This window comes from Tasmannia lanceolata, unplaced genomic scaffold (genome assembly GCF_043159265.1).
Source record: "Tasmannia lanceolata isolate RefF3 unplaced genomic scaffold, GAP_Taslan_0.1 ptg000037l, whole genome shotgun sequence".
In the NCBI taxonomy this organism is placed as follows: Eukaryota; Viridiplantae; Streptophyta; class Magnoliopsida; order Canellales; family Winteraceae; genus Tasmannia; species Tasmannia lanceolata.
This window is the reverse complement of record NW_027518714.1, coordinates 54,298,237-54,324,631: the sequence shown is the minus strand read 5'-3', so window position 1 is coordinate 54,324,631 and position 26,395 is coordinate 54,298,237. Positions and strand designations below refer to the sequence as shown.

The 26,395-nt window shown below is 38.3% G+C and overlaps 2 protein-coding genes across 3 annotated transcripts; one reads left to right on the top strand and one right to left on the bottom strand.

Moving 5' to 3' along the window:
* Positions 1–4,200: 4,200 nt before the first annotated feature.
* On the top strand, positions 4,201–7,826 carry LOC143861020 (uncharacterized). Its single transcript, XM_077371906.1, has 2 exons — positions 4,201–5,874; positions 6,186–7,826. Exons 1-2 carry the CDS (start codon positions 4,406–4,408, stop codon positions 7,654–7,656), a joined length of 2,940 nt encoding a protein of 979 aa, XP_077228021.1. The 5' UTR covers positions 4,201–4,405; the 3' UTR covers positions 7,657–7,826.
* Positions 7,827–11,276: 3,450 nt separating this feature from the next.
* LOC143860465 (putative WD repeat-containing protein C2A9.03) lies at positions 11,277–24,199 on the bottom strand. Of its 2 annotated transcripts, XM_077371132.1 has the most exons (11): positions 24,042–24,199; positions 23,602–23,743; positions 22,922–23,089; positions 22,736–22,822; positions 19,456–19,590; positions 19,131–19,241; positions 12,944–13,035; positions 12,757–12,862; positions 12,510–12,596; positions 11,806–12,185; positions 11,277–11,712 (listed from the first exon to the last, which is right to left on the bottom strand). In XM_077371132.1, the coding sequence occupies exons 2-11, from the start codon at positions 23,734–23,736 to the stop codon at positions 11,685–11,687; spliced, it is 1,329 nt and encodes a 442-aa protein (XP_077227247.1). In that variant the 5' UTR covers positions 23,737–23,743; positions 24,042–24,199; the 3' UTR covers positions 11,277–11,684. The 2 variants fall into 2 exon arrangements, with proteins under 2 accessions (XP_077227247.1, XP_077227246.1); XM_077371131.1 differs by having other exon boundaries at positions 11,277–12,185.
* Between the last annotated feature and the right edge of the window lie 2,196 nt (positions 24,200–26,395).

Sequence of the window (26,395 nt, the reverse complement as noted above, 5' to 3'; positions counted from 1 at the left end):
GCATTATTTACTTTCTTCTCCCTCTGGTTTGGTATTTCCACCCAATTCCCTTTAGCTACTACTGGAAATAAAGTGGGGCCCACGAAAATCACGGGCACCATGGGGAGTTCGGACAGTGGCACTGTGTAGTCACGTAAAAGTTCCATCACTAATTTATGAATTTATGAGAATGCTAAAGTGAAGGGCGACCATGCGAAAACCAGCTGCAAGGCCACCTCCATTGGATCCACATCATCAAATTAAAGTGAATTTATAAAAGCACTAAAAATATAGAAATAACAAAATAATCAACGTTTTTTTATGACAAGGATCCAATAGTAGCACCCTTGCAGCTGGTTTTTGCATTGAGGCCCTTCAGTTTAGCACTCCTCATATATCAGCTTTATATTTCGAGGAATGCTAAACTAAAGGGTGCCCTTAAAAAATCAGCCACATGAGCGCCTCCATTGAATCCAGGTAATCAAAATGCATTAATAATAGCATTGAAACATGTAAACTAAATAAATATTTAATACATTTTGATTACTTGGATTCAGTTGGGTGCTCCTATGGCTTATTTTCACAAGTGTATCCTTCACTTTAGCATTCCTTAAATTTATGTCACTTGTTCACATTGATATTAATATTGAGTAAAATGATATTTCCACCCCCTTTCCTAATACTTTCACCCCTTCTTTTTTTTTATAAAAATGACAAACAGGCATAGGAAAAAGAAGAGTTAATTTCAAAAAATAAAAAATAATTAAACGAACTTGAAATGGTAGAAAAAATGTGGAAATAACTAATAAATGAACATGTCAATAGAATAATATTAAAATAGGAATAATATCAATTCTCACCAGTATTTTTATCCCTCTAGTTTAGGGGTCGCAATGGTTCGGTTTCGGTTCGGTTCGATCCCCAAACCGAAATTTGAATCGGTTTGGTTTTACCAAACCGAATCCGAACCAAAACCAAATTTTCGGTTCGGTTCCTCCAATTTTGTCACCCCTTACTCATAATCATTGGAAATATTCGGTTTCGGTTCGGTTTGAGATCCCCAGACCGAATGAAACCGAAATTTGAATCGGTTTGGTTTAACCAAACCGAAACCAAATTTTCGGTCTGGTTTTAGCTCGGTTCCAGTTCGGTTTGGCCAATTTTGCCACCCCTGCTCTAGTTTGTCAAAGCGGTGGAAATAACCAATAAATAAATAAATATAATAATTTTAAAAATAGAAATAATTGCATTATTTCACAATTATTTGTACTCCTCCAGCTTGTCTTTTTCTTAAAAATGACCTCATTTTCGAGAAAAGTAAAACAAAAAGGTAGAACTAATTCAAGAAAGGACACATAAAAGGAGCTGAAAATATGGAATAACATTGAACTTCTCTCATCGTTAGTAAATATAAAACTACTAAAATGTGCATTCCTGTTACAAAAATAAAAGATCTTCTAACCATAGTTTAGAGACTCAAAACTTGACCAGGCTTGAAAGCGATTCGAGTCAACTTGACCGAGTTACATCACTCAATGAACACTCTAGCCTACAGTAACTTCTAGGCAAGAAAGTAGAACTTCTAGGCAAGAAAGTAGAAGGTGAAGGACAAAAACACTCACAAACATACACATGTGGTATATACAAGACAAGCCACAAGAATTCGGTCAGGTACATATGTAACATGTCTCTGAGTTGATTTATTTTGTTTTTTTGGCTATAAATGTTCCTATCATATGGGGAAGTGGCTAATACCGAGGACCAACGTTTGCCAAACTCATTTTCAATTAATTTTATTTTTCAAAATAAAAATTTTCTTGTTTTCAATGAAACCTGCAAAACTACCATCCTTTGGCATATTTTTTTTCTATGGAAATTGGTTGTTTTTCATAATTTTATTTTACATAGATCCAAACGCCTCCTTAAGGCACGTTTGGCCGTCATGAAAAAAAATAATGGAATATTTGTTTACCAATGTAAGGGAGCGGCAAAGAGCTAGGTAGGAAAGAAAAGAGATTTGGTTGATTCACTTGCTAAAAGTCAGGTGGACTTGCGCCCATTCTTCTTTTTTTCATCTTTTTCTTTTTCTTCTTCTTCTTCTTCTTCTTTTTTTTTCTCATTCTTTGGTGTTTTACATATTTTTTCGTGTTTTCTATTGTTTCTGGCATAGTTTTATAACTCCCCCGTGTCATCTTGGACTCCCTCAATCGAGTTAACTCCCTTTTACTTTGGTCGTGTTCTGTGTTTTGCCGGCGCGTTTTGCGTTTTACCCTACAGAGACAATAAAAACTCCTTTGATTCTTCCGAATTATGGCCGCGTCAATCGAGTACTCAGCCGCATCAACCGAATACTCGACCTCGCCGTGCTGAGTCGACTAGGATTTTCTTCGACAGCGTTCCGCGCCACATCCGCATTTTTAAACACTGATTTTTATCATTCCTCTTTTTCTTTCTTCAGCATTTTTCTTGTTTCTTATTTTCTTTGTTTCTCTTTTATTCCTTCTTCACGGCCCTCTTACTCTTCTTTTGAGTTGAAATGGCAGTTAAGGGAGCACAATGACGTGTAAAAACAGTAAAAATTAGAGAGTGAGAAGAAAGAGGTAAAATGGTCTTTTGGACAAACCACTTTCATGGTTTGAGGACAGCCCTGTGAGTTTTCCGATATCTGTGCAAACGACCACAGTCTTTCTTCCTTTGGTGGTGTATTTATCACTACTCTTTTTACCCCCAACAAAGGCTGGTACAGGGAAGATAATGGGGCGAATATCTCATTTCCCACCGCCAGGCCTACCAACAAGAGTTGGTTTGCTTGTAATTTTGCATGATGTTGCTTCCAGTGGGGTGTGGTTCTGCGTGGGTCCCATTTTTTCCCAACCAATGGGAGGTTAGACTCGTGAAACGGCTAGAGCCCTTGTTGTCCTGTACTTATGCCGGTCCCACCAATTGCACCGCTTCGGTCCTCTTTGTTTTGGAAACAATGTGACCCATGCAAAACCTCAACTTCAATATGGGACACGGACTTTGTGGATAATTGGAACGAACTCAACAGGTGTGGCTCTTTGGCTTAAAGTCTTGGGTATGCTCCCCAAGAGACGAGAGTTCGAATCTCACTGGGCTTACCCGATGCTCGTGGTTTACGGGTGATTGCCCGCATCCGGCGGGCATTAGTCCCAATCTACAAAGTAGGGTGGGGACACCCTACTCATAAAAAAAAAGGAACGAACTCACCTTTTCCACTCTATGTACAGAAAAGTGTTCTTAGGTATGCTCCCCGAGAGATGAGAGTTTGAATCCCCCTGGGCTTACCCGATGCGCGTGGTTTACGGGTGATTGCCCGCATCCAGAGGGAATTAGTCCCAATCTACAAAGTCGGGTGATTGCCCGCTTCCGGATAGGGTGTGTACCAAAAATCGGATCCATAGGGTCGTCCTAGCCCATCCAAAAGTGAAGGGAAAAAAATCGGCAGACACCGTTTGTTCACAAATCTGCCCATTTTTTCCCTCAACTTTTGAATGGGTTAAGATGATACTATATATTTGATTTTTTTGTGGACACCCTATCTAATTAAGGGCCTTCCCAATGAATGCTCATTGCCAGGTGAATTAAATTAATAAAACAAAATCTAATAAAAGGTGAATTTGTGTGTCTGCCAAATGGCTTCAAATCCCTATATATACATACAAGACAAGGTGAGTTCGTGCATATTATTAAAGCATGGTTGTACCTATAATCATTTGCCTATATATCCGAGCCTTTTTCTTCAGTGTTGTATTTGTGACTACACTTTTACACTACAAGCGGGTGGCCCAAAAGTAAGAAAAAGGAGTGAATATATCATTTCACTAAATATGTAATCTATTGATATTGGCACTATCATCATTTAATAATTGCACAATATAGCCTATTGATACGGGGCTCACATTATTTGGTGATCTAAACCATACATTTCTGGGCTCCCTCCCTCTCTAAATCTTTTATATCTAGAAGACTAGAAGTGATATATTTGCCCCCTTTTCTTCCCCAGGCCATTTCTAGATGAGGGGTGGCCTGGGGAAGAAAAGGGGGTGAATATGACAGTTCCCTTTTATATCACCGAATAATGTGGCCCCCACTATATTTTTTTTTTCTACAAGCACTGTCCACGGCCGTGTAAAAAACTCTGTAAAATAACCATTTTTGGTAATTCTTGAATGGATTGGCCTTCTACTTTCTACAGGGTGGTGGTCACTGATTGGTGTGGAAACATTAGAGAATGGGATAACAGTCACAAAAACGTGACTCTGTTCAGTCAAGCCTTGCATTTCAAGGTGTAATATAGCTCTTCCTTTTCATGGTGTGTGTATGGTTTTTCCTTTGCTCTAGATAAAAAAAATGGAGGATTTTAGATGATAGAGAAAGAGAAAAGTCTAGTGACTTTGCTGTGGATATGGCTTCTTCATGGATGCTTATCTTCTTCATCATCTTCACGGCTTATTCTCATCAAATTTCCATAGCCAACAACATTCCTCTCCAACTCAATGATGATGTTTTGGGTCTTATATGCTTCAAATCAGAACTTTCAGACCCAACATCTTATCTCAGCTCATGGAATGAAGATGACAACACCCCATGTTCATGGAATTACATTAAGTGCAATCCAATCAATGGCCGCGTCTCCGAACTCTCCCTTGCAGGTCTCGGTTTATCCGGTAAGATCGGACGAGGCCTCGAAAGATTACAGAATCTCAAGGTTTTATCTCTGTCACAAAACAATTTATCAGGTGAAATTCCACCCCAACTAGCACTCATCTTCGGCCTACAAACGCTTAATCTTAGCCATAACAGACTCTCAGGTCGGGTTCCAGACGATCTTTGCAACATGACATCTATCAAATTCCTCGATTTTTCACTGAATTCTCTGTCTGGACCAGTCCCAGATCGTCTTTTCGAGAACTGGTTTTCGCTTCGGTTTGTTTCTTTATCTGGTAATTCCTTTGAAGGACCCATTCCTTCTACACTTCCCAATTGCACCCTCTTGCAGGGTCTTAATCTGTCTAATAATCATTTTTCGGGCAACACCGACTTCAGCAATGGAATTTGGTCACTGACAAAGCTTAGGATATTAGACCTTTCGCACAATTTGTTCTCTGGTTCTGTTCCTCAAGGAATTTCAAGTCTACACTACTTGAAAGAGCTTAACTTACAGGGAAATCAGTTCTCAGGACCATTACCATCAGATATTGGATTATGCCCCCATTTGAATTACTTGGATTTTAGCAATAATTTGTTTTCAGGAGCCTTGCCCGACTCGATACAGAAACTTAATTCTCTGCCAATCATTCGTTTAGCCGATAACAGGTTTACAAGCGACTTGCCTCATTGGATCAGTAACATGAGCAGTATCCAATTATTAGATTTCTCAAACAATGAGTTCTCCGGGAACCTGCCGGCGTCACTGGGTGATCTGAAATCACTGAAATTTTTGAGCTTATCCCACAACAAACTTGAGGGAGAAATTCCAACAACACTGTTTGATCTTGCATTAGAAGAGCTTGATTTGTCAGTAAATGGGTTCAACGGTCCAATACCTCCGGGCTCTACCCGACTGTTCGAATCACTTCATTTGTTGGATCTGTCAAACAATAAGCTTATAGGGGATATTCCTCCTGAGATGGGTCTTTGTTTCAATTTGAGATACTTGAACCTATCATGGAATAATCTCAAGTCAAGGTTGCCGCCAGAGCTTGGATATTTTCAAAACCTTTCAGTGTTGGATCTTCGTAACAGCGGGTTATATGGATCGATTCCGGAAGATTTATGTGATTCCAACAGCTTAAATGTCCTCCAGTTGGATGGAAATTCCTTAAACGGGCCGATCCCAGAAGAGATCAGAAATTGTTCTGCGCTCTACTTACTGTGAGTTCCAAAGCCTATAAAAGGTTTTTTTTTTTTTTTTTGAAAGGTAACCATTACTTTTCTGGTACCCAAGAGTTATCATTATAGTGTCAAACTTCCTTGTAGCATTGCCTTGATGCTTGATTAAGCCCAAAGTTATTCTTTTTTTGAAAGATAATAGTTACTTTTCTGGTACCCAAGAGTCATCATCAAAGTGTCAAACTTCTTGTACCATTGCCTTGGTGCTTGCTTAAGCCCAAAAAAATATTACAGTTTAAAAAGTATTTCTTGTTCATTTCATGGTTTAATTGAATGTGATGTTGCCAATGCAGGAGCTTGTCTCATAACAGATTGAATGGGTTCATTCCAAAGGCCATTGCAAGTTTAAAGAAGCTCAAGATTCTGAAATTAGAGTTCAACAATTTGAGTGGAGAGATACCACAACAGTTGGGTAGTTTGGATAATCTTCTTGCAGTTAATATTTCTTACAACAGGCTAGTAGGCAGACTTCCAATTGCGGGTATATTTCCAAGCTTAGATCAAAGCTCATTACAAGGAAATCTAGGCCTGTGTTCTCCAATCTTGACAGGACCCTGCAAGATGAATGTCCCAAAACCTTTAGTCATCAACCCGTTTGCTTACCCCAAGGGAAATAATAGTGGTAATTTAGTCCCCGAGTCTAATTCGTTAAAATCGAAACCCAGAATATTTCTCAGCATTTCTGCAATTGTGGCGATCTCTGCAGCTGTTCTTATAGTTATTGGGGTTTTAGTGATCACCATACTTAATTTTTCCACTCGAAGGCGGTTAGCATTTGTTGAAAATGCAATGGAAAGTATGTGCTCTACTCCGAGATCGCGGGCTCCAGCCATGGGGAAGCTTGTTTTCTTTGGCCCTAACAGTGATTTGAGATATGAAGATTGGATCAACAATGCTGAATTGCTACTAAACAAGGCCTCTGAGATTGGCAGAGGGGTCTTTGGAACAGTGTACAAAGCTTCTGTAGGAGGGAGGATTGTCGCCATTAAGAAGCTCATAACATCCAATATAATTCAGTACCAAGAAGATTTCAATAAAGAAGTTCGAATCTTAGGGAAAGTGAGACACCCAAATCTGTTAACACTTAAAGGGTACTATTGGACTCCTCAATTGCAACTCTTGATTTCAGATTACGCTCCGATTGGAAGCTTACATGCAAAACTTCACCAGAGATCCACATCTAGCCCCCCTCTTTCTTGGGCTAATCGGTTTAAGATCGCTCTTGGAACGGCAAAAGGACTAGCCCATTTGCACCAATTCCGTCCACCAATCATACATTACAACATCAAACCAAGCAATATCTTGTTGGATGAGAACTACAATGCAATGATCTCGGATTTTGGATTAGCAAGGCTTCTACCAAAGCTAGACAAACATGTTCTTAGCACCCGGTTTCAGACCGCACTTGGCTATGTTGCACCAGAATTAGCCTGCCAGAGTTCAAGGATTAGTGAAAAATGTGACATATATGCATTTGGGGTGGTGATTCTAGAGCTTGTGACGAGGAGGAGGCCGATGGAATATGGGGAGGATGATGTGGTTGTGTTGATTGATCATGTGAGGGTACAGTTGGAGCAAGGAAATGCATTAGATTGTGTGGATTTGAGCATGAATGAGTACCCTGAGGAGGAGGTGTTGCCTGTTCTCAAGTTGGGTTTGGTTTGTACTTCTCAGTTACCTTCCAGTAGGCCATCCATGGCAGAAGTCGTCCAGATACTACAGGTTATTAAGACCCCAATTCAAGATAGAATGGAAGCTTTCTGAAAAACCAAACCACAGTCTCTATTGGAGAAATTAATGATGATAGACCCAAAAGACATTCCTGTTGTATGCATTTTTCTTCTTCTTTTTCTTCTTCATCTACTTCTTTTTCTTTTTTTCTTCTTCATGTAACATGCTTCAATTGATTGCTATTTTCCCTTGGATTGATCTCATATTCCCTCTAATGAATGATCCCTTGAAAGTAATGAAGCCTTTATGTTCTGGGTTGCCATTACAACTTTTAAGAAATTGTTTCTTCACCATCATCATCATCATCATCATCATCATCATCATCATCATCATCTTCTTCTTCTTCTTCTTCTTCTTCTTCTTCTTATTCTTCTTCTTCTTCTTCTTCTTCTTTTTCTTCTTTTTCTACTTCTTCGACTTCTTCTTCTTCATGTAGCATGCTTCAACTGATTGTTAATTTCCCTGGGATTGATTTCATATTCTCACTAATGAATGATCACATGAAAGTTGTGAAACTTTTATGTTCTGGGTTGCCATCACAACTTATAAGAAATTGTTTTTTTCCCAGTGAGGGATTTCAGATGAATTGTTTTTTAAATTGATTGCTATTTTCCCTTGGATTGATTTCATATTCCCTCTGATGAATGATCAGATGAAAGTTATGAACCCTCCAAACCTTTATGTTCTGGGTTGCCATTACAACTTTTAAGAATTGTTTTTTTCCCAGTGAGGAATTTCAGATGAATTGTTTTTTTAAATTGATTACTGTTTTCCCTAGGATTGATTTCATAAATGAAAGTTATGAATCCTCCTGTATGTGGTTTACGGGTGATTGTGTGCATCGTAGGGGTTAGTCTTGCCCTAAACGGGGTAGGTATACCCTATGTCATTAAAAAAAAAGATAAAAGTTATGATGATTTTATGTTCTGGGTTGCCATCATTTTTAAGAAATTGTTTCTCATCCTCTTTGTCACGCCCCGACGCCATTGTGTAAATATTGTCCGGTTCAGAGTCTTCTATCCACCCCGGTTTTGTTTTTCAGCAGTACTAACCGTGCCCGACCCATCCTGCAGGGATGCTGCGGGATGGCTGAGAACGCGTATAAACAGGGAGAAGGCGAGTTCACATATATAGCCCAAGATCTTTCTCTCTCTTTCCGATATAGGATCTTACAATCCACCCTTCTTAGGGCTGAGTGTCCTCCCTGGCACACCGTATTGCGGGAGGTACGGCTCTTATACCATTGTGTCATGCCCTGACCCCATCGTGTAAATATTGTCCAGTTCAGGCCTTCAAGGTCTTCTACCTGCCCAAATGTTATTTCATGGGTTCAAGGCAACAACATTGGTCCATGGAGATTGGCAAAAATTTTGGATGGCATCAGTTGTATGATTAACGATAGTTTTCTCTCTTTTGTTGATGTCCCTAGGAGTGCCTATGATTTAGCGGATCGACTTGCTAAATCCAAGGCATTGAGGGACTCTTTTTACTTTGGGGCTTCTCTTCCCAATGACATGAATCAATCTATTATTTTTACTCTTAATATAAGTTATCATTTACTCAGAAAGGGTCTTCTACCTGCCCCGGTTTTGTTTTCCAATAGCACTAACCATGGTCGATCACCTCGCAATAATGCTGAAAACACGTCTACACAGAGAGGAGAGTTCACATATATATAGCTCAAAAACTTTCTCTCCCTTTCTGATGTGGGATCTTACACTCTTCTTGTTCTTCTTCTTCTTCTTGTAACATGCTTCAATAGATTGCTATTTTCCCTACGATTGATTTCAAATTCCCTCTAGGCTCTGTTCACTTGTTTTCTTTGTGCAGGAAAAGAAACTGTGACGGGAAACCTGTTTTCTCCCTGTTCACTTGCCCAGATTAAATGGAAAAGAAAGGAAAAGGTAGCCTATATTTTCTCACTACAGTGAGAAAATCGTTTTCTTATCAAATCGTTGGGAAAATAGTTAAGGGAAAGGAAAAGAAAGCAGATTTTCCACGTAATATTTCCGGATTTCCACGTCAGTATATATCTTTCCCGAGAAAGGAAGAGAACAGCGGTATTTATGCTTTCTCGGATAAAAAATGAGCGATTTTCCTTTCCTTTCTAGCATCGGGAAGACAAGTGATGAATTATCACATGAAAGTTACGAAGCTTTTACCTTCTAGGTTGCCAATACAACTTTTGAGAAAGTGTTTTTCTATGATCATGACAACATAGCCAGCCATTAGAAGGTTTGTTCTCAATTATGTAAAAAGAAGAATATACTCTTTTGCTCAATCCAGTCACCATTGGTGCAATGTGCTTGGTACTAAGAGTTCACATTAAAAACTAGAGTCAACCATTGAATCATTGAGTCAGCTCAGTTTCATTGCAGCGAGTCAATAAAAAATTCAAAACCCTTTCAACTCACCCGAGTCAATAAAGAAATGAAAAATGCATAGACGCTGTGGCTCTTATATTGTTTCCTTACTGTCACTATTTCCTTACCCCAACCATGCAATTTCAAGGGCAAACCTAAAAAACCAGGTATACATTGTCAGGTGGCTCTAGTTGAGAGTAAAACAGTCATTTTCCATGCGTTCATCCTGACCATTGATCAAAATTAGGTCAATAGTTATGGTTGATTCCAGAGATGTAAACATTCAAATGATTTCTAGCTTTTAAAATTAGACAAAATTAGAGGGAATCTCTTTGGAAATGGATAACTGTTTGCCTTTGATTAGCTTAGATCAAGAGCAAAATGGTCTTTTTAGAATCAAATCTCAGTCCTTAATCAAAGCCCTAATCAATGGTATTGATTAATCATGAAAAATTCTGGGCTCGGGTGATAATTCATTTCCAAATATTGTGGTTGATTGCATGAAATCAGCTTTTTTTTTTTACCAAAAATCTCCTATTTTTTTTTAAAAAAATCAATGTTTGTAATAATCTTCTCTAAAACAGAACTGAATATTCTTGCCTGTGTAAGAGAAGTCATGCCCCCTCATATTAGAAGGATTTATGGTCTAGATGCCCTTAGTGCATCATATTCACCTGGGACACATTGAGAAGGGCACTTGTGGAGAAGTTTGAAAAAGTGCATTTTGGCAAAAATCTAAAAGGAAGAAAGTAACTATGGCATTTTGAGTCCATCTTTGCCATTGGATTAGACTTTTTTCATGATATTGATCGAAAATTTTGTGCTTTGATTACGATTTTGGACTCACAATTTCTCAATTTCTCAATTTTCCAATCAAACTGATCTTGTTCTCAATTGAATTGAGCAATTGATCACTCTGATCCCTAGTTCGAGCTACATAAGTGTCCCAATTTCTCCAATTATGAGCAGATCACAGGGTTAGCCTCAACACCCAACACTGAAAGCTTAAGCATTTGGAGTAATTGGTTATTTCACAAACAAAAAACAACTTTGAAACATCGAATTAGCTCCTTGTATTACTTGAAAAGCATAAAAGATAAGCTGCTATGCAAAATATAGGTTGGTCTTTTTCAGTAGGTGGAATCACATACTTCAAATTGCTAGTAAGAAAGATGGCACATGTTTGACATGTGAGAGGATTCCATGCCCCAACCAAATTGAACCCAACACCCTAGAACATTCAAAAAAAAAAAAAAAAAACTAAATGAGATGGGAGATTTCACTTACCCGGAGCTAAAATTTTCTCGGATAAAAAAAAAATGTCCACAAGCAAAGGTAAAAACTAATTCGGGACGAGCTACCCATCACAACAATCAGTTCAGAACAATGTCTTATTCAAGGTTTATCTATCCTACAATCAAACAGGCCCTACAAGTACCTCAGATAAACAAAAAATATGATACGAAAACAATAAGAAACAAAATCCCACCTGTTGCATGAAAGCTTGCGAAACAATAGTCCTTGCACCACATTGAGTTTACTTGAAGAATAAAGCAGTCTAACAGTGAAAGCTCTTTGTTTCTCGAACCTTCTACATCTTGATGTGAAGCCTTCCTTGCTCTACTCTGAAGCCAAACATTTTTGCACTGTACATGTATAAATATATATGCTGTGTGAACACTGCTCCTTTCACAGCATCTAAACATCATCGTTGATCAAGGCCTCTCTGCATCCAAAAAGAAGCAAAAAATAAACAAGCGTTGGCCGCTTATGAGCATCCTTCAATCAAAAATAGGAGTCCAGATAATTATATGCATGCCTTTTGCCATACTGAAGCAAACTGGCATAAGTTCTGTCCCACACTCCTATAAAGATGGACTCGTCATCTGGACTCATTGAAACCCCAGAAACCTCCCCAAAGAAATCGATTTCTTGTCGCTTCTTGTAATCTGCTTTGGTATTATAAATGTGGACAAAGTCCGCAGGTTCTGCCACTGTCATGAATTGCCCATCTGAGGAGAAATGTATTGATCGAACGGCACCCAAGTTTCCCTTCAGAACTGTAACGGCAGATGAGAGATTTCTAACATCCCAAACACGGCATGTCTTGTCCTGATTTCCTGTGGCAAAAGTTCGGCCATCTGGGTGCCATGCTGACGCGAAAGAATAATCCAGATGACCTAGAAACTGAGCTACCGTCTGTGCATCACAAAACAATTTGCAGCATATGAGTTGGAAACACATAGGATATTGATTGGCTGCAATCATGGTTTTAAATCTCCGTTCGGTTTTGGACTCAGTTGAAACCGAAATTTCGGCCGAAATACCGAAATTCGGGAAAAAAACAAATTTTCATGTTTTGTAACGAAATTTCAGCCGAAATCTTGGGATTTTTTTAAAAAAGCATTTTAGTGAAATTTGGACATTTCGGTTTCGACTGATTTCGGTTTTGGTCTTGACCGAAATCCGAAATTATGGCTGCAATATAATCCAATTCCAGAGGTAAACTTTTAAGGCATTTACCTTTCCAGTTTGGGAATCCACGAGCAACCCAGCAAGCTGGTCTCCAACGACTGTGAGAAGCCTACCATCTGGACTAATTGATGTGTGCTGCAAAGCATTTTGTTCAGCCAAAGAAATTTACAAGTGTCAGATGGGTAAAATAATAAGGAAGAAGCCAATCATTCAAACACGTCCTCATCGTTTAAGAAGTTAGTAAGCGGAAGGGAATTGAGAACTTGATGGTATTGGTAAGAGGAAAAATACTCACATTCACAGGTGATTGGAATCGGAAGTGATTCAAAAGCTGAAACCTCTCTGCATCGAATTCTCGCACGCCACAATCATTATTGGATGTCATGAAATGGATGCCGCCACTGTAAGCAATTTCTTTACATGCATCAAACTGTGTTCCTCAGAAATATCTGCCGCAGAAACTAAATAGAAGAAGGTAATACCTTAAACAGTCGTAAATTTCAACTGCATTTGTGATCGCATTGTCATCAAAGGTTGTCCTGCTACAGAAGCTAACACCTTGCCAGTCCAATCTCTGGAATACAATCAAAGTACACCATTAATCTGATGATGAAGAGGCCAGTAGCAAATTGTATTTGCAGAGTTTTTAATAGGCATCTCGCTGTGTGTGAAGGTAACACATAGGCACACAGAACGGACACCTATAAATTCATATTAGAGGCACTGCTTAACATACAACATATGCTTATATCCGCACCTCAACATGTAAGCATAATGGATCTTTTCAAATCTAATGTCAGATGTGAATGAAACTGTCCATAAAAACCCATGGCCGTACATGCATATTAGACCGCATGTTTGCATCCATATATCCATATACTAAGAAACCAGACTTCAAAGGTTTAGGGGCCTCAATCATAGTTACGGAGTTGGGAAACCAATTCAAGGAGTGAAATAGGAAATATAAAAAGGAAACAAGATTTAAAAAAGAAGAGGGAAAAAGAGAAATGGGAAATCAACACCAGTAATCTCCTTATTGGTGGAAAAAAGGCTACTGAAGACAAGGAAGTGTTGGTTATAGAGCACGATTATTCAACATGACAACATCTGTCTCAAGTCCAGGGTGTGGAGGAGCCCTTCTTCCTGGGCATTCATCCAATATGGCTAATCCTGAGGAAGGCAAGTCGCTTATCGCTCACTCCTTTTGATTGAAAGCAGTCCTCACAAGCGGCGACGCATCTAACTCATGCATTTAAGCCCCCCCACCCCCCCCACCCCCCTTTTTTTCAAAAAGGTTATGAATTTTATTCCAATATCATAGCAAAAACATACATAGGGGACAGGTTGTCCTCGGTTGCAATTGCCGTGATAGCAATAAAAAATAACAATCCGAATAATCCAATACAATTACATCTCAGTATTTCCCACCGTACTTCTTTCATCCATGATAATCGTAGTCTCCTGGTTGGCCCCAGCCTTAGCGAGTTAATCTGCCATGGAATTCGCAGATCTTCTCATGTGATAAAATTGTGGACGAATGACTCTAGCCAGATCCCGAATTTCGTCGATTTTTGCTTGCTAATCGCCAAGGCCCACAACGTAAGTTCTTAGCCCATGCAATGGTGTTTGTGGAGTCACCCTCGACGATAAAGGGTCCAATGATGTTTTTACCATACCATTTCAATCCAAATAAGAGAGAGGTTACCTTGGCTTCATTCGCATCGCATATGCCAGCCGGGCTTGAATATGTCATGACAACAGCTTCATCGCAATCATGAACGACACCACCAATTCCAGCCCTGCCTGGGTTCCCAAATGAGCTCCCGTCAAAATTAAGTTTGAACCACTCCTCGGTGATGGGTCAAACGCGGCTGAGGTCTTGCACGAGATATCCTCTCAGAAATAACCGTGGACCAGGTTGCCTGATCACTCTTTCACAAAATAAAAATAAAATAAAAATTACAAAAATTCAAAGAAGAGGAGATCGACTAATCACTTTTACGCAAGAAATGGGGACAAGAAAAGTCGCTAATTGGGAGTGATAAGGATGGTTATTGTAAAAACAAAACTGTTGGCTTATGGGGGCCAACGATGCCCCCTGTGCTTGGAGGGCTCAGACCGCCCCATGGTGTGATTAACCCGTCCTGTCCCGCGAGGTGCTACTCAATAAAGATAACGGTTGCGCCCTTTCCATCAACTATAGCTTTTGGTAAGACTGGTACCACCACGATCCTCCATTCAGAGCAAGGTTGTGGGTTCAAGACTTCTCGTGTTCATCGCAAGAGAGGGGGGGGGGGGGGGGGTGCGCTTATGGGGGCCAATGATGCCCTATGCTGAGAGGGCTCAAACCGCACCACAATGTGACTAACCCAGCATGCCCAGCGATGGTGCTACTTATGCATGGTCTGGAGGAGCTCTTCTTCCCAGGCATTCATCCAACATGGCTAATCCTAAGGAAGGCAAGTTGCTTATCTCTCATCTCCTTTTGATTGAAAGCAGATTTCACAAACGGCAAGGCATATAGCTAATGCACTTTATTCTCGCGTAAAAGCAATCAGTCGAACTCCTCTTCTTTGCATAACTTGAATTGAAAGTTGAAACTTTCAGTCGGAAATACTTGCTCATCAGAAGCCTAATCCCGTTTAGGCACCTCTTTCTGGAGCTACTGATCCATTTTATGAATCCAATTCTTATCTGAGATTTTAGGAGTTTGATTGCTTCACCTATATGGAATTATGTTGATTTTAATAGACTTTTCGGTAAGGCTTAGTACGTGTTGAGATGTGGCCATTTGAAAAAAAACATGAATAATATTTATTTTTTATTTTTAAAGTAAGCCTTAGAAGTACTTGGGCTTTTGGGCTGAAACTGGCTGTTCAAACTGTTTCTACATTGGGGGTTTTTTTATGTGATTTTTAAATGAGTTCAAGAGAACGCTAAAGTTGCTTTTAGGTGGACAATATCTAAACAAGTGAAAAACATATATAGCATACTTCAAGTATCATTTTACCATTGTTTAAGAAAGTCCTTTGGATTATAGGAAGGTGTCTCTTAGTCCAAGAAAAAGCATAAATTCTTAGTGATAAGAATGGCTATTATAAAAACAAAACAAAGGAATGACACTAATTTGTGGATTAGGTCAGTGACGCAGGATAGGGAGAGAAGAATAAGAGTAAAGAAGAAGAAGAGAAGAAGAAGATGAGAAGAGAAGAATAGAGGAGAATCAGGGAAAATCTCAGACGCTATATCTTAATCAAATCATCCAAAAGTGAATATAAAGTATACAACTAGCCTATATATAGGCATCAACAAAAACAAAAAAGACTAACATGTCCCCAAAACCAGGAAAAGAACAAAATATCCCTAATAAAGCCAAAAATCCCCAAAATGTCCGTACGAACAACAAATAATACCCAAAATGTCCCTACGAATAATAAAAAGATCCCTATGGGGCCCCCTGAGTGCGGCCTCGCCTAGAATAAACCCGTAAGGGACGTCTACGATCCCCATCACTGCCAAGACAATGCGCAACCAAATACTGCCAAAAAGAAAAGAAAGCAGTCGTTGGCCCTTTTCCTCATATCTTCTATTCCCTCTTCTTCTTCTTTTCCACACAACCAAATACTGCCAAAAAGAAAAGAAAGTAGTTGTTGGCCCTTTTCCTCATATCCTCTATTCCCTCTTCTTCTTCTTTTCCTTTGGTGGGCTCCATTAAGTATGGCGAGAGTGAACTTTCCGACAAATTTTTTGACGGCTACGAGGGGGCTCACTCACAGGTGCCTTCATGGCCCGCAGACAACCTCAAAACAACTAATTCGTCAGGCCACAACTTTGTAGTCAATTCTCTTAGATTAATCAATAAAAGAGATCTTTTAAGCTTTCTATTCCATTTACTTTGCACGTTTTTTAATGGCTACTTTGCGTGTTGGAGAAAAATGGTAATGATCCTTACGCCTTCTATGAGATATTTGCAAATTGCAATCCATTGGAGTGACAGGAGTCCATCCGGAGATGGATTAGAGGTAAACAAACATCAAAAGGGTCATCTCTTATACGGTCCCTATGAAGTGAAATCTCACTCCCTTTTAATCTATAATAAGAGCCACGCTCTCAATGTCACCTAGTATATCACAAGGTGACTTGATAAGTATCATCTCTCATTTATGGACTGTGTTAGAAGCCAAGTAAATCCGATGAAGAAATGTTTCTACCTCTGAAACGACTCTGCAGATTATAGATTACATCTTCAATATGTCTAAGGATAATTCCCCACATCCATAAAGAGACCAACGTAATGGAAAATTTCTCACCAAGTAGAAAAATCACTGTCCTGAGCTCTCCCTCTATCTGCAAATTCTATACTTAAGAATAGACCATTTTCAGACCCTCTCTCCTTGCACTTCTGGAGCATAAAAGTAAATCTTTTGCCCTTGCACCCAAGAAAACAAAAAAATACATGTGTAGCCACAAGTCAACCAGGAAAAGAGGAATTATAGTTTTTCTCTAACAAAGACTATGAGGTGAGCAAGAGTTACAAGAAATCACCATAATGATGGAGGCTATGGTACATGCCCGTGAGCATAACAGACTCCTTGGGTTGTCTCTTGCAAACTCATGGATTAGTAGGAGTGATTAAAAATCCAATCATTAGTATTAGGAAGGCGTAGTATTCCATTGGTGGCAATATCCTAAATTTAAAGAAATAAAGTATCTTGTTGCTTCAGTCTCTGTAGGAAACTCGGAATGATCATCCCTCATGCTAGGTAATGAATGATGCGGTCAAAGCTCTTCTTTGTCAGACTTACCTTTTTTTCTAAAAATGTTTGTCAGACTTACCTTCTTGAACACAAATTGAGGATCTGCCTTCATGATAAGCAGGTCAAGGAATTGATCTTCTTGATTAGCAAATCAAGGGACTTGTTCTCAATAAACATATCAATGATTGGTATTTTTTATCAGAAGATCAAGGGATTGTCGTCTTGATACCAAGGAATTGGTCTTCTTGATCTTTAGATCAAGAGCTTTGTCTTCTTGATCAACAAAGCAAGGGATTACTCTTATTGATCGACACATCAAAGGCTTGGTCTTCTTGATCAGAAGAGATTGGTCGTCCTGATCAGTAGACTAAGAAATTGGTTCAATTCGCAGTTAAATTTCTTTTTGATTAACATGTGGGGTGAGTACCACCCCCGTGTTGGCATGGAGGTTGAAATGCAAACCCCTTTGGTTAAGAAATAGAGTTTCTTCCAAATTGACATGAATGGATAAAAATCATGGGTCAACATGGAGGGATGAAAACCCCCTATGGTTGGCATGGTGGGGCTAAACCCTTTTGGATGAATAATTGAAACTTTGTCTTACCTGGCATGAATGGGTGAAGCCCTTCTATGATTAGTATCGTTTGATTGGATGACCAGCGCATCTTATCCCATGATCCAGAAATCAATACAAGGACTTGGATTCAACAATCAATATTTTTTATCTGATCATCAGAAGATTGATGGAGACTCCAACAATTGACAACATTCAATCCAACAATTAGAGGAACGGTTTTTTAGTTGATGATTTATATCAATCGATCTGACAGTTGGGAGATCAATCAGATAAAGTTTATCCAATATCAGGAGTCAGGAGATCAATTGAATACCTGGGATTCAATTATCAATATTTTTCACCCGACGATTGAGTGATCAATTGAAAATTTATGAGCAAAAGATTGATTTGATGATTTATGTCATAAAAAAAAACCCAATACCTTCTAGCCAATGATCAAGAGGTCGATCAAAGATCTTATATCCATATCTTATCTGGCAAATGAAGAGATCAATTAGAGGTCTTTGATCAATTGATCAATATTTTATATCGAACTAAAGGCAGATTGATTGGAAATATTTGATCGAATGAGAGATATCTACTCTCTTGAAAATACAGTTCTTTCTTCTCTTTTCAGCCATTCTCCCACATCTTTCATTAAAATTCATTTCTTATCTCCTCCCAAAGGTGATTGACTCCCGTTTAGGCATTTACATGGACCCAAGTGATGGAGACAACCACCTCCACGCCATTCATATGTGGTTTTGTGCTCCACGTAACCATGACTTGCACTCATAATTGCATGAGGGGTCCATCTATTTGATTTACGTGAATTAGATAGTGGACCTCATCCATTTGGTTTATGTAGAAAAGAGATTTGTCCCCATCTAATTGACAAATAGGACGACAATCTTTTCTTGCATGGATTAGAAGTTGGCTCTCTCTCAACAGGTGGGTCCTGCTGCTTCTTTATTTGCACATGTACAATGGTGGCCCCATCTCCTCCCATTCTATCTATATTAAACTATTAATCTGTGAAGTCCGTGCTTAAATAGTTATAAGGAAATCTCGCAGGCCTTGTCTTTCAGTTCCATACTTCCATGTGATAATTTCTGTGGCCCATCCCCTACTTTGCACAAGCAAAGCTCGTGGGGCCCATCTCTCCATCAAAGAAAAAGGACTTTTCAGTCCCAATGTCCACAATTTCATTGCCAACAACATGCAGGCATAGAAAGCCTTGCAAATGTGCAACTATGATGAATTATGAAAAAATGTGATCATGTGCAGTATTATGTTGTAACAAACATGCAATAAATGAAAGATCACCCTTGAGTATAAGTAGAGAAATAAACTTACCTTACAAATAAGTTCTCCTTGGAAGCCTCCTGCAACCAGCAAATTGTCCTTGACTGCAAGCGTACTAATTTGAGTTTGTGTAAAACCTTCTAACAAACTTCCCGGGTATTTCTATACAACAAAATAATAGAAGTAATTCACAGCTCAAAAGACAGTAAAACATAGCCACCAAGAGTAGCTAATTCACGCAGTTAAAAACCATAACCAGCTGAAACTAAGAAAATGAAGAAAGTGCATGCAAACACATATCAATAAAAACAACAATAAAAATGGCCTAGAAAATGAATTTATGCTAAATGTTTGCAAAGGAATAAGAGATTAAAACCTTAGAAGGTGCCACATGCCCTGAGAAATTGAGGACATCTGACAAATTGCAAGCTAAAGAGGACCAATGAACAACAGAATAGTTTGACATGAGATAGACATCATGTTTGGAAGTAGACCAGACCAAGTTCCTCAGCTGCAAGCAAAATGATAGAAGTAAATGTCATTCTAAGAATTGAAATATAATTTTATAGAATATGAAGTAAAGCTATTACAACAATTAATAAGAAAATGTTTGTTGTGTGTCTATGTATGTGCCCTTCAATAAAAAAGATTCAGAAAAATGCAAACATTCAACATCCAACATACAGCATATCATTAAGATTAAAGCTCAAAATATAGAGTGATGATAGAGCTCAAAGAACTTTTTTGACAAACAATTAGGGAAACAATATTAAAATAAAATGTCAAAAGACAAACTGTAACTGGGATAATTAAAAACAAAATAATAAAAAACGGTAACTTGTTAGAGGAGGATTGACTTCAATTTGTAAAGGAGAAACCTCTGTGATGGTGGTTGTCCTACATAGCTCCATTTTTATTTGCAAAAATCACAAACTTCTACTCCCACATTATTAATAAAAAGAAGAAAAAAACTCCCAATCTGATGCACTTCACATGATCCAACAGGCTTGAGACATGCTATAGGAGAATGGAGGGGTGGCCCAGTGCAAGAGGCTCCGGCCATTGCGGGGTCTGGGGAGGGCTAGATGTACGCCGCCTTACCCCTGCTTTGCAGAGAGGCTGTTTCCGTGACTCGAACCCATGACCCCAAGGTCACAATGGAGCAACCTTACCGTTGCACCAATGCTATAGGAGAATGGAGGGAAGACGAATAATAAAAAAAAGGCCTAAAAAGATGGCGTACTGATACACTGGCATTAGTAGGGAATCCGAGCTCCATTCATCATGAAAATACAGTTCTGGGGTTATGGCCTTCCGAAGATCCTTTAATGTCATGGAATTGAATTAAGATAACAATTAAGTAGGCTGAAATTCAAAAACAGTTTTCGAACTTACATTTTAGGAGTTATGGTCCTCTTTTATTTCGTTTTTTAGGCTAATTAGAATTGGTTTTGTGAAGTCTCTCACGAAGAGACTGTCTGATTGTGGGAACCTTTTAGGACTTTAAACTTTCTATTTAGATTTAGATTCTAAGACCCATGGATGCGGTCAGTAGAAGTTATTGTCAATTTATTATATAGGTTAAGAAAGTCATTTGATTCATCTATATTCATTTGTAATATGTAATAGAAATGGTGTTTATGTAGCTTCAGATAATATGTTAAGCGATATATAGAGAGGAGATTAGTGGAAGGCAACTCCTACTCCTTTCCACCCGATTCATGAAGCCTCTCCCTTCTTCTACTCTGCTTATTTTCCTCTTCATCTATTCTCGAGCTTGACAAAGGGCAGTAGGTTAAATTAGAATCAAGGAATAAGCATGCTTACAGTTACTGGTTAAGTAAGGGTTATGGATAATATTCAATGTGTTCTTCCACTATCTTTCTCTATATTCCCTTCTCTGAATTGTTTTGTAGTAGGGATGCTTTTTTATTTCCTTCAGTTTTGGTGATTTTTCTGCTGCATTAAGAGGGACATCTTCTCCAGCCTAAAAGAGATGTATAAATATGTTAATAGCAAGTTAGCGACAGAGTAGCTGTTGAGGTAAAAAAAATTACCAAAAAAAGGGGAAAGTAAATAACCTTTGTTAAAAAAAATGGCCACACGGCCATTGGGGAGGATCCTCCTCGCAAAGCTTCATCCCCTCAGAGGATGAAAAAATTCTATGCCTTGGTAGAGAATGCTAACGTATTGGAATCCGACATGTGTCTAACATGGGTACTTCATCCATTCAGTAGAATTCGTGTAACATGGGTCGTAGGGTTACAATAAATACTACAAACTGAAAATTACAAAGTGAAAATCATACAATGGTAGTTCTATCATATCAAGAGCTCATTCAAGTGATTACGGAGGAACATAAAGATTAAGGAAATGAAGAAAGGCACCCTATAACCTCAGAAGAAAATTAATGCAAATCTAGGGTTTGCAAATCAGGTCAGGGAACTTTTGGAACAATAAAAGGGTTATTAATTTATCTTTTAAGTTTGCATCTAAAAAAAAAGGTTACTAATTCAAAAGGATGCCAGAGGAAATAGCTTTACCAGTAATGCAATGGCTTTACCACTAATGCAAGAGGAAACAGGTCTACTATTAATGCTCCAATTCAGATGTAGTGAATAAGGAATTGGGAATAATTCCAAATGCTCTAGATACACCATACGGAGCAAACAAATTTGGTTAATAACCTAAGGAAAGAGCTTTACCAGTAATGCAAGGGGAAATAGCTCTATTATTAATGATCAAATTGAGAAATAGTGAATAAGGAATTGGGAATAATTCCATATGCTCTAGATACATCATACAGAACAAACTACTTTGTTTGAGAACCCTTTGACAAATTGTGAAAATTGAAAACATTATCTTTTCATAAATGGTGAAGAGAAGACACAAAGTGCTTGCCACTAACTTCATTGAGTTTAAGAGATGGCACTAGAGCGGTAGGCAATCAACTTGAATCCTATCAAATAAAATAGCTCAAGATGAACATATGTCAAAAATGTTTCATAAGAAAAATGCTCATAACCATAGTTGTCAGAGTGGGAAGACAGTTCGAGAAGCGATGTGGGAACGGGGGGCGAAAGTAGGAAGTGAGGGGTCTAAGTAAAAAGAGGAAATGTGTGGGAAGCATCATCAAAAGTCATCATGAAGCATGGAATAAGCCACATAGGAAGCAAACAAGAAACAAGTAGAAAGTGATGGACTAAAGTAGGGTAGGGAGGAAGGATTAATGTAGGTTAGTAAAAAGGACTTCGTGCTGATTAGAATTACAAGTTTTAGGGATTTGTAGTTTTACATGTTTCATTCATTTAGGTTTAATGTGATTTTAGCTTCAGAAGTAAGCTTCCAACCCAACTAAGAAGCTTCGATAACTATGGTCCTAACACGCCAACAACAACTAGAGTAACAAACAAACATGGAAAGAAAAGGCATAGCAAGATATAGTGTAAGACTTGCGAGAAAAAAAATTCAATAAATGCAAGGGAAGCAAGACAAAATGCTGAACAAATGAATGTTAAGTTTAAAATGATGTACTGTCCAGTTCCTAATATTTGACAATGCGCTAGCACGTCGGCCAATAGTAAAAGTCCGTACAAACATCAATTGAATATTTCATAGAAAAGTCACGTATGCGGCATTTGCAAAAATCTACTGACCTGAAAATGAAGAATAGTGGGTGTCACCAATCTCGTGTTGTGCCGAAACTCATAATAATTGCCACCTTTTTCCATTTGTTTGCATTCCTAAATAAGTGGGTAGAACTTTCAATACATCAATGCCAACAAAAGCTTATTACAACTTCCTCTGCTTATAGTCAAATAAACTATGGTATAGAAAAAGACCTTATCAATGATCTCCCCAGATGAGGGGATGTTCTCGTAGTTCTTATACTGTTCCAGACGGGTCTGTCTATAATTTTCCCTTGTTATATTCAGTCTGTCCCACGGGATTCCCTGAATATCCTTTCCTCTCCGGGCTTGCGCGGATGATGTATCTGTCACTCTAGTGAGCTGCTCACAATTCAATACAGACATAGATTTTAAGAAACTTTTGATGTTTGCAGTTATGAGCATCTAAATAGACCCCAATTCAGAGAAAAAAAAGCATCCACTCAAGTAGGCTAATAACAAGAAAAGGAAACTATCAATAACACTCTAGTGAGCTGCTCAAAATTCAATAGAGATATAGCTTTTACGAAACTTTTGATGTTTTGCAGTTATGGGCATCTAAATAGTACCCAATTCCAAAAATAAATAAATAATCTAAGTGGGTAATTAATTTGCATATGTCTGATTAAAAAGGGGGGCTAATAACAAGAAAAGGAAACCAACAATATCACTCTGGTGAGCTGCTCACAATTCAATAGAGATATAGATTTTATGAAACTTTTGATGTTTGCAGTTATGGGCATCTAAATAAAACCTCAATTCAAAAAAAAAAAAACACCTCCACCCAAGTAAGCAAGCAATTTGTGAATGTCTGATTAAAAAAGGGGGCTAATAACAGGGAAAAGGAAACTAACAATATCATAGTCATCATCATGCTCTGCTTCACCTCTGCCTCTACCATTAAACTTTTCATCCATTTCTTCCACAAAATCATCCATTTCACCCTCTTCAGCCATATAATCAAAGTCCTCCCCTCGATCAAAGGACATAATATCTCTGCATTACACACCAAATATGATTTTGAGAAAACCAACAAAATCAAAGCTTTCACAAATTACATAAATTCTCACTGAATTTCATCAAATCACTAAGATACCTTCCCAGCTCTAATCATTAAAAATGAAAAAAAAAATCCATTTTATGCCATTTTACGGTACAAAAAGGAAAAAAAATTACATATGAACCCTAGAACTACTCACACAAGGCATAAAAAAAAGGGGGGGAAAAGCAGAACAATGATAAAAGTAGAGATCTCGAGGCACAAAAAGGATGAACATAGATAGAAAAGACTGACCTAATGAAAATCGATCTCTGGAATGGAAGAACACTTTCTAGGGTTTCTCTCTATCACTCTAGGGTTTTGTTTTTTCCTTTCTCGGTCTCCCAAAAATGCGTTCTCTTTCCTGTATATAGATAAACTAGTGGAGAGTCTGAGAAGAGGATTACAGTACACAAAACGAGAAATCTGTCGCACGTGTGAATATTGGTCATATACCGTGGTCCTAAGTTTTGATACTGGCACTCCCACGTTATTTAACGTAAAGATAAAGATTATGGTGAAAGACTGAAAGTGACCTTTGATTTTGTCATTTGAATGTGAGAGCTCACGTTCTTGTCTTCTTGCGCACGTGTCATCGTCAAAGGAAATTGTCTTCTTTTTTTTTTTCCAAACGGGATCCCGTCTTGCTCGCAGCCCAAAGACTCTTATGGCCTTTAGACTCTTTTAACCAAGAAATCTAAACCGTTGTTATTTGTAGGCCTTTATATTGTGGCTGGGATGATCCCAACCTACTTACTCCTGTTTATTAGCTCTTGGTGGTTGTTAATGAAGTTAAGCTCTTTATTAACAGCCACTTTTTTGGGCCCCACATGTGCTTTGCAAATGTGATCAAATCCTTTAATCTGAATTTGATCGGATTAACTTAGCCCCTTGATATACAAGGCCTTATTTAGGGTTCTGCCAATAGACCTTGTGTGTGGCCTTTGCATCAAGGTAATTCTTTAACTCTGGCAACAAATCACTAGAGTTTGTGTAGGTACTTGGGCTCCAATTTTGCACTAAGTAACATGCTATTCTTGGTTCACTAAGCTCTGTTTGGTTGCTGGGTTTTTTTTGTTCCCAGGATTTTATGTGGGTAAAGGTTTAATGGTCACATCAGCTTTTTCTTGCTGACATCAGCAAAATCTTGTCTTGAAAAGGGTGTTCTCTCTTTCTCTCTCTACCCTCTCTCTCCACTCATCATAATATCTTTCTCTAATTAATGCTTGTCCCCTCTTTTGTCTCCTACCTACCCCAATTCGCTTAATGGGAGCTCTCTTAACTTGTAAATAAGGCCTTTGGTCCCTCTTCCTCTCTCTATTGATGTTCATCTTTGGTAAGAACGCAATCACGTCCAAGAAAGGTTTCCCATTAAACTGAAAAAATAGAGGAGAAGGAAGAGAAGAGCAAACGAAATGTAAATCTATACACTCTTGGTAGAACTAAGATTTTTCTTTAATTTGAATGCCCGAGATCCAATGGATTGATTTCAGTAATGTTAGTTTAATACCTTCTCAATTCTCTCATCCTTCCACTCTTACTACACCTTTCTCGCGTTACTTGTTACTTGGCAAGCTAATATTTCTTGAAAAAAATTTCATGGTCGTCTAACATGACCTACAATAGGGGAAAAACATTCCCTAATTTTCCAATCCATCTCATGCTCCCCTCAATTGCCGTCCCCTCGAATCTATCTGGTCAATCCTCTCTACTCCTCATGTTTCGTAAATCTACTCCTCATGTTTCGTAAATGCTAAATAGGATTTCCTTGAATTTTTTTTTTTTTTTTCATGGTCTCCAAACATACCAAGATCAATTGTTTTAATCTAGAGAATTATATTATAGTAAGGCCCTATTCATTTTAGGTTATGAAAAAACGATTGTGAGTGCTAAACCGATTATTGGACTCAAATTTAAACAGAATTTTGCATTTAATAATAGGTTCGGCACTCACAATCAGTTGACATAATCTTAAGTGTGAAATGATAAAAGGAGGGTCATTATCAAAACAAGGGACTGTGTCAACATTTCCCCACATTAAAATATGCTCACAACAAAAGCTCGTGGTATCTACACAACCACAAAATGATGATTTGGCATACGTGGGAAGCATTGAAAGTGATAGATATGGGAATGTTAATATACAATTCAAAGAAACAGAATAAATAAATGGCAACATAGGGAAAAAAGTTGAGGATAGGAAGAAACCTATCTAGAAGCTTCATTATATCCTCCTTAGGCCACTTACGCAACAAAACATGTAACTAACGTTTTATAATGATAGATATAAACCTCATATTTTAATAACAAGATAAGTATAAGCTACACATGACTATGTCAAAGTTTTGTTATGTCATGTATTGCTTCCAAAATATTCCACATTTTGTATGACATGTATTGCTTCAGCGAGTTACATGCCCATGCATAGCATGATCCAAGCTATTGATTTGTTGGTACCTAAGGCAAATAGGCCTTACCCCAAAAATCATCTCCATAGGATTATTGCGACCCTCTAGAGGTTTCTATAACACCCGCCAGTTTACCACCGGTTAATACATAGAAATACCCAAGATCTTGCACTAACGAGATGGAGAAAATATATGCAAACA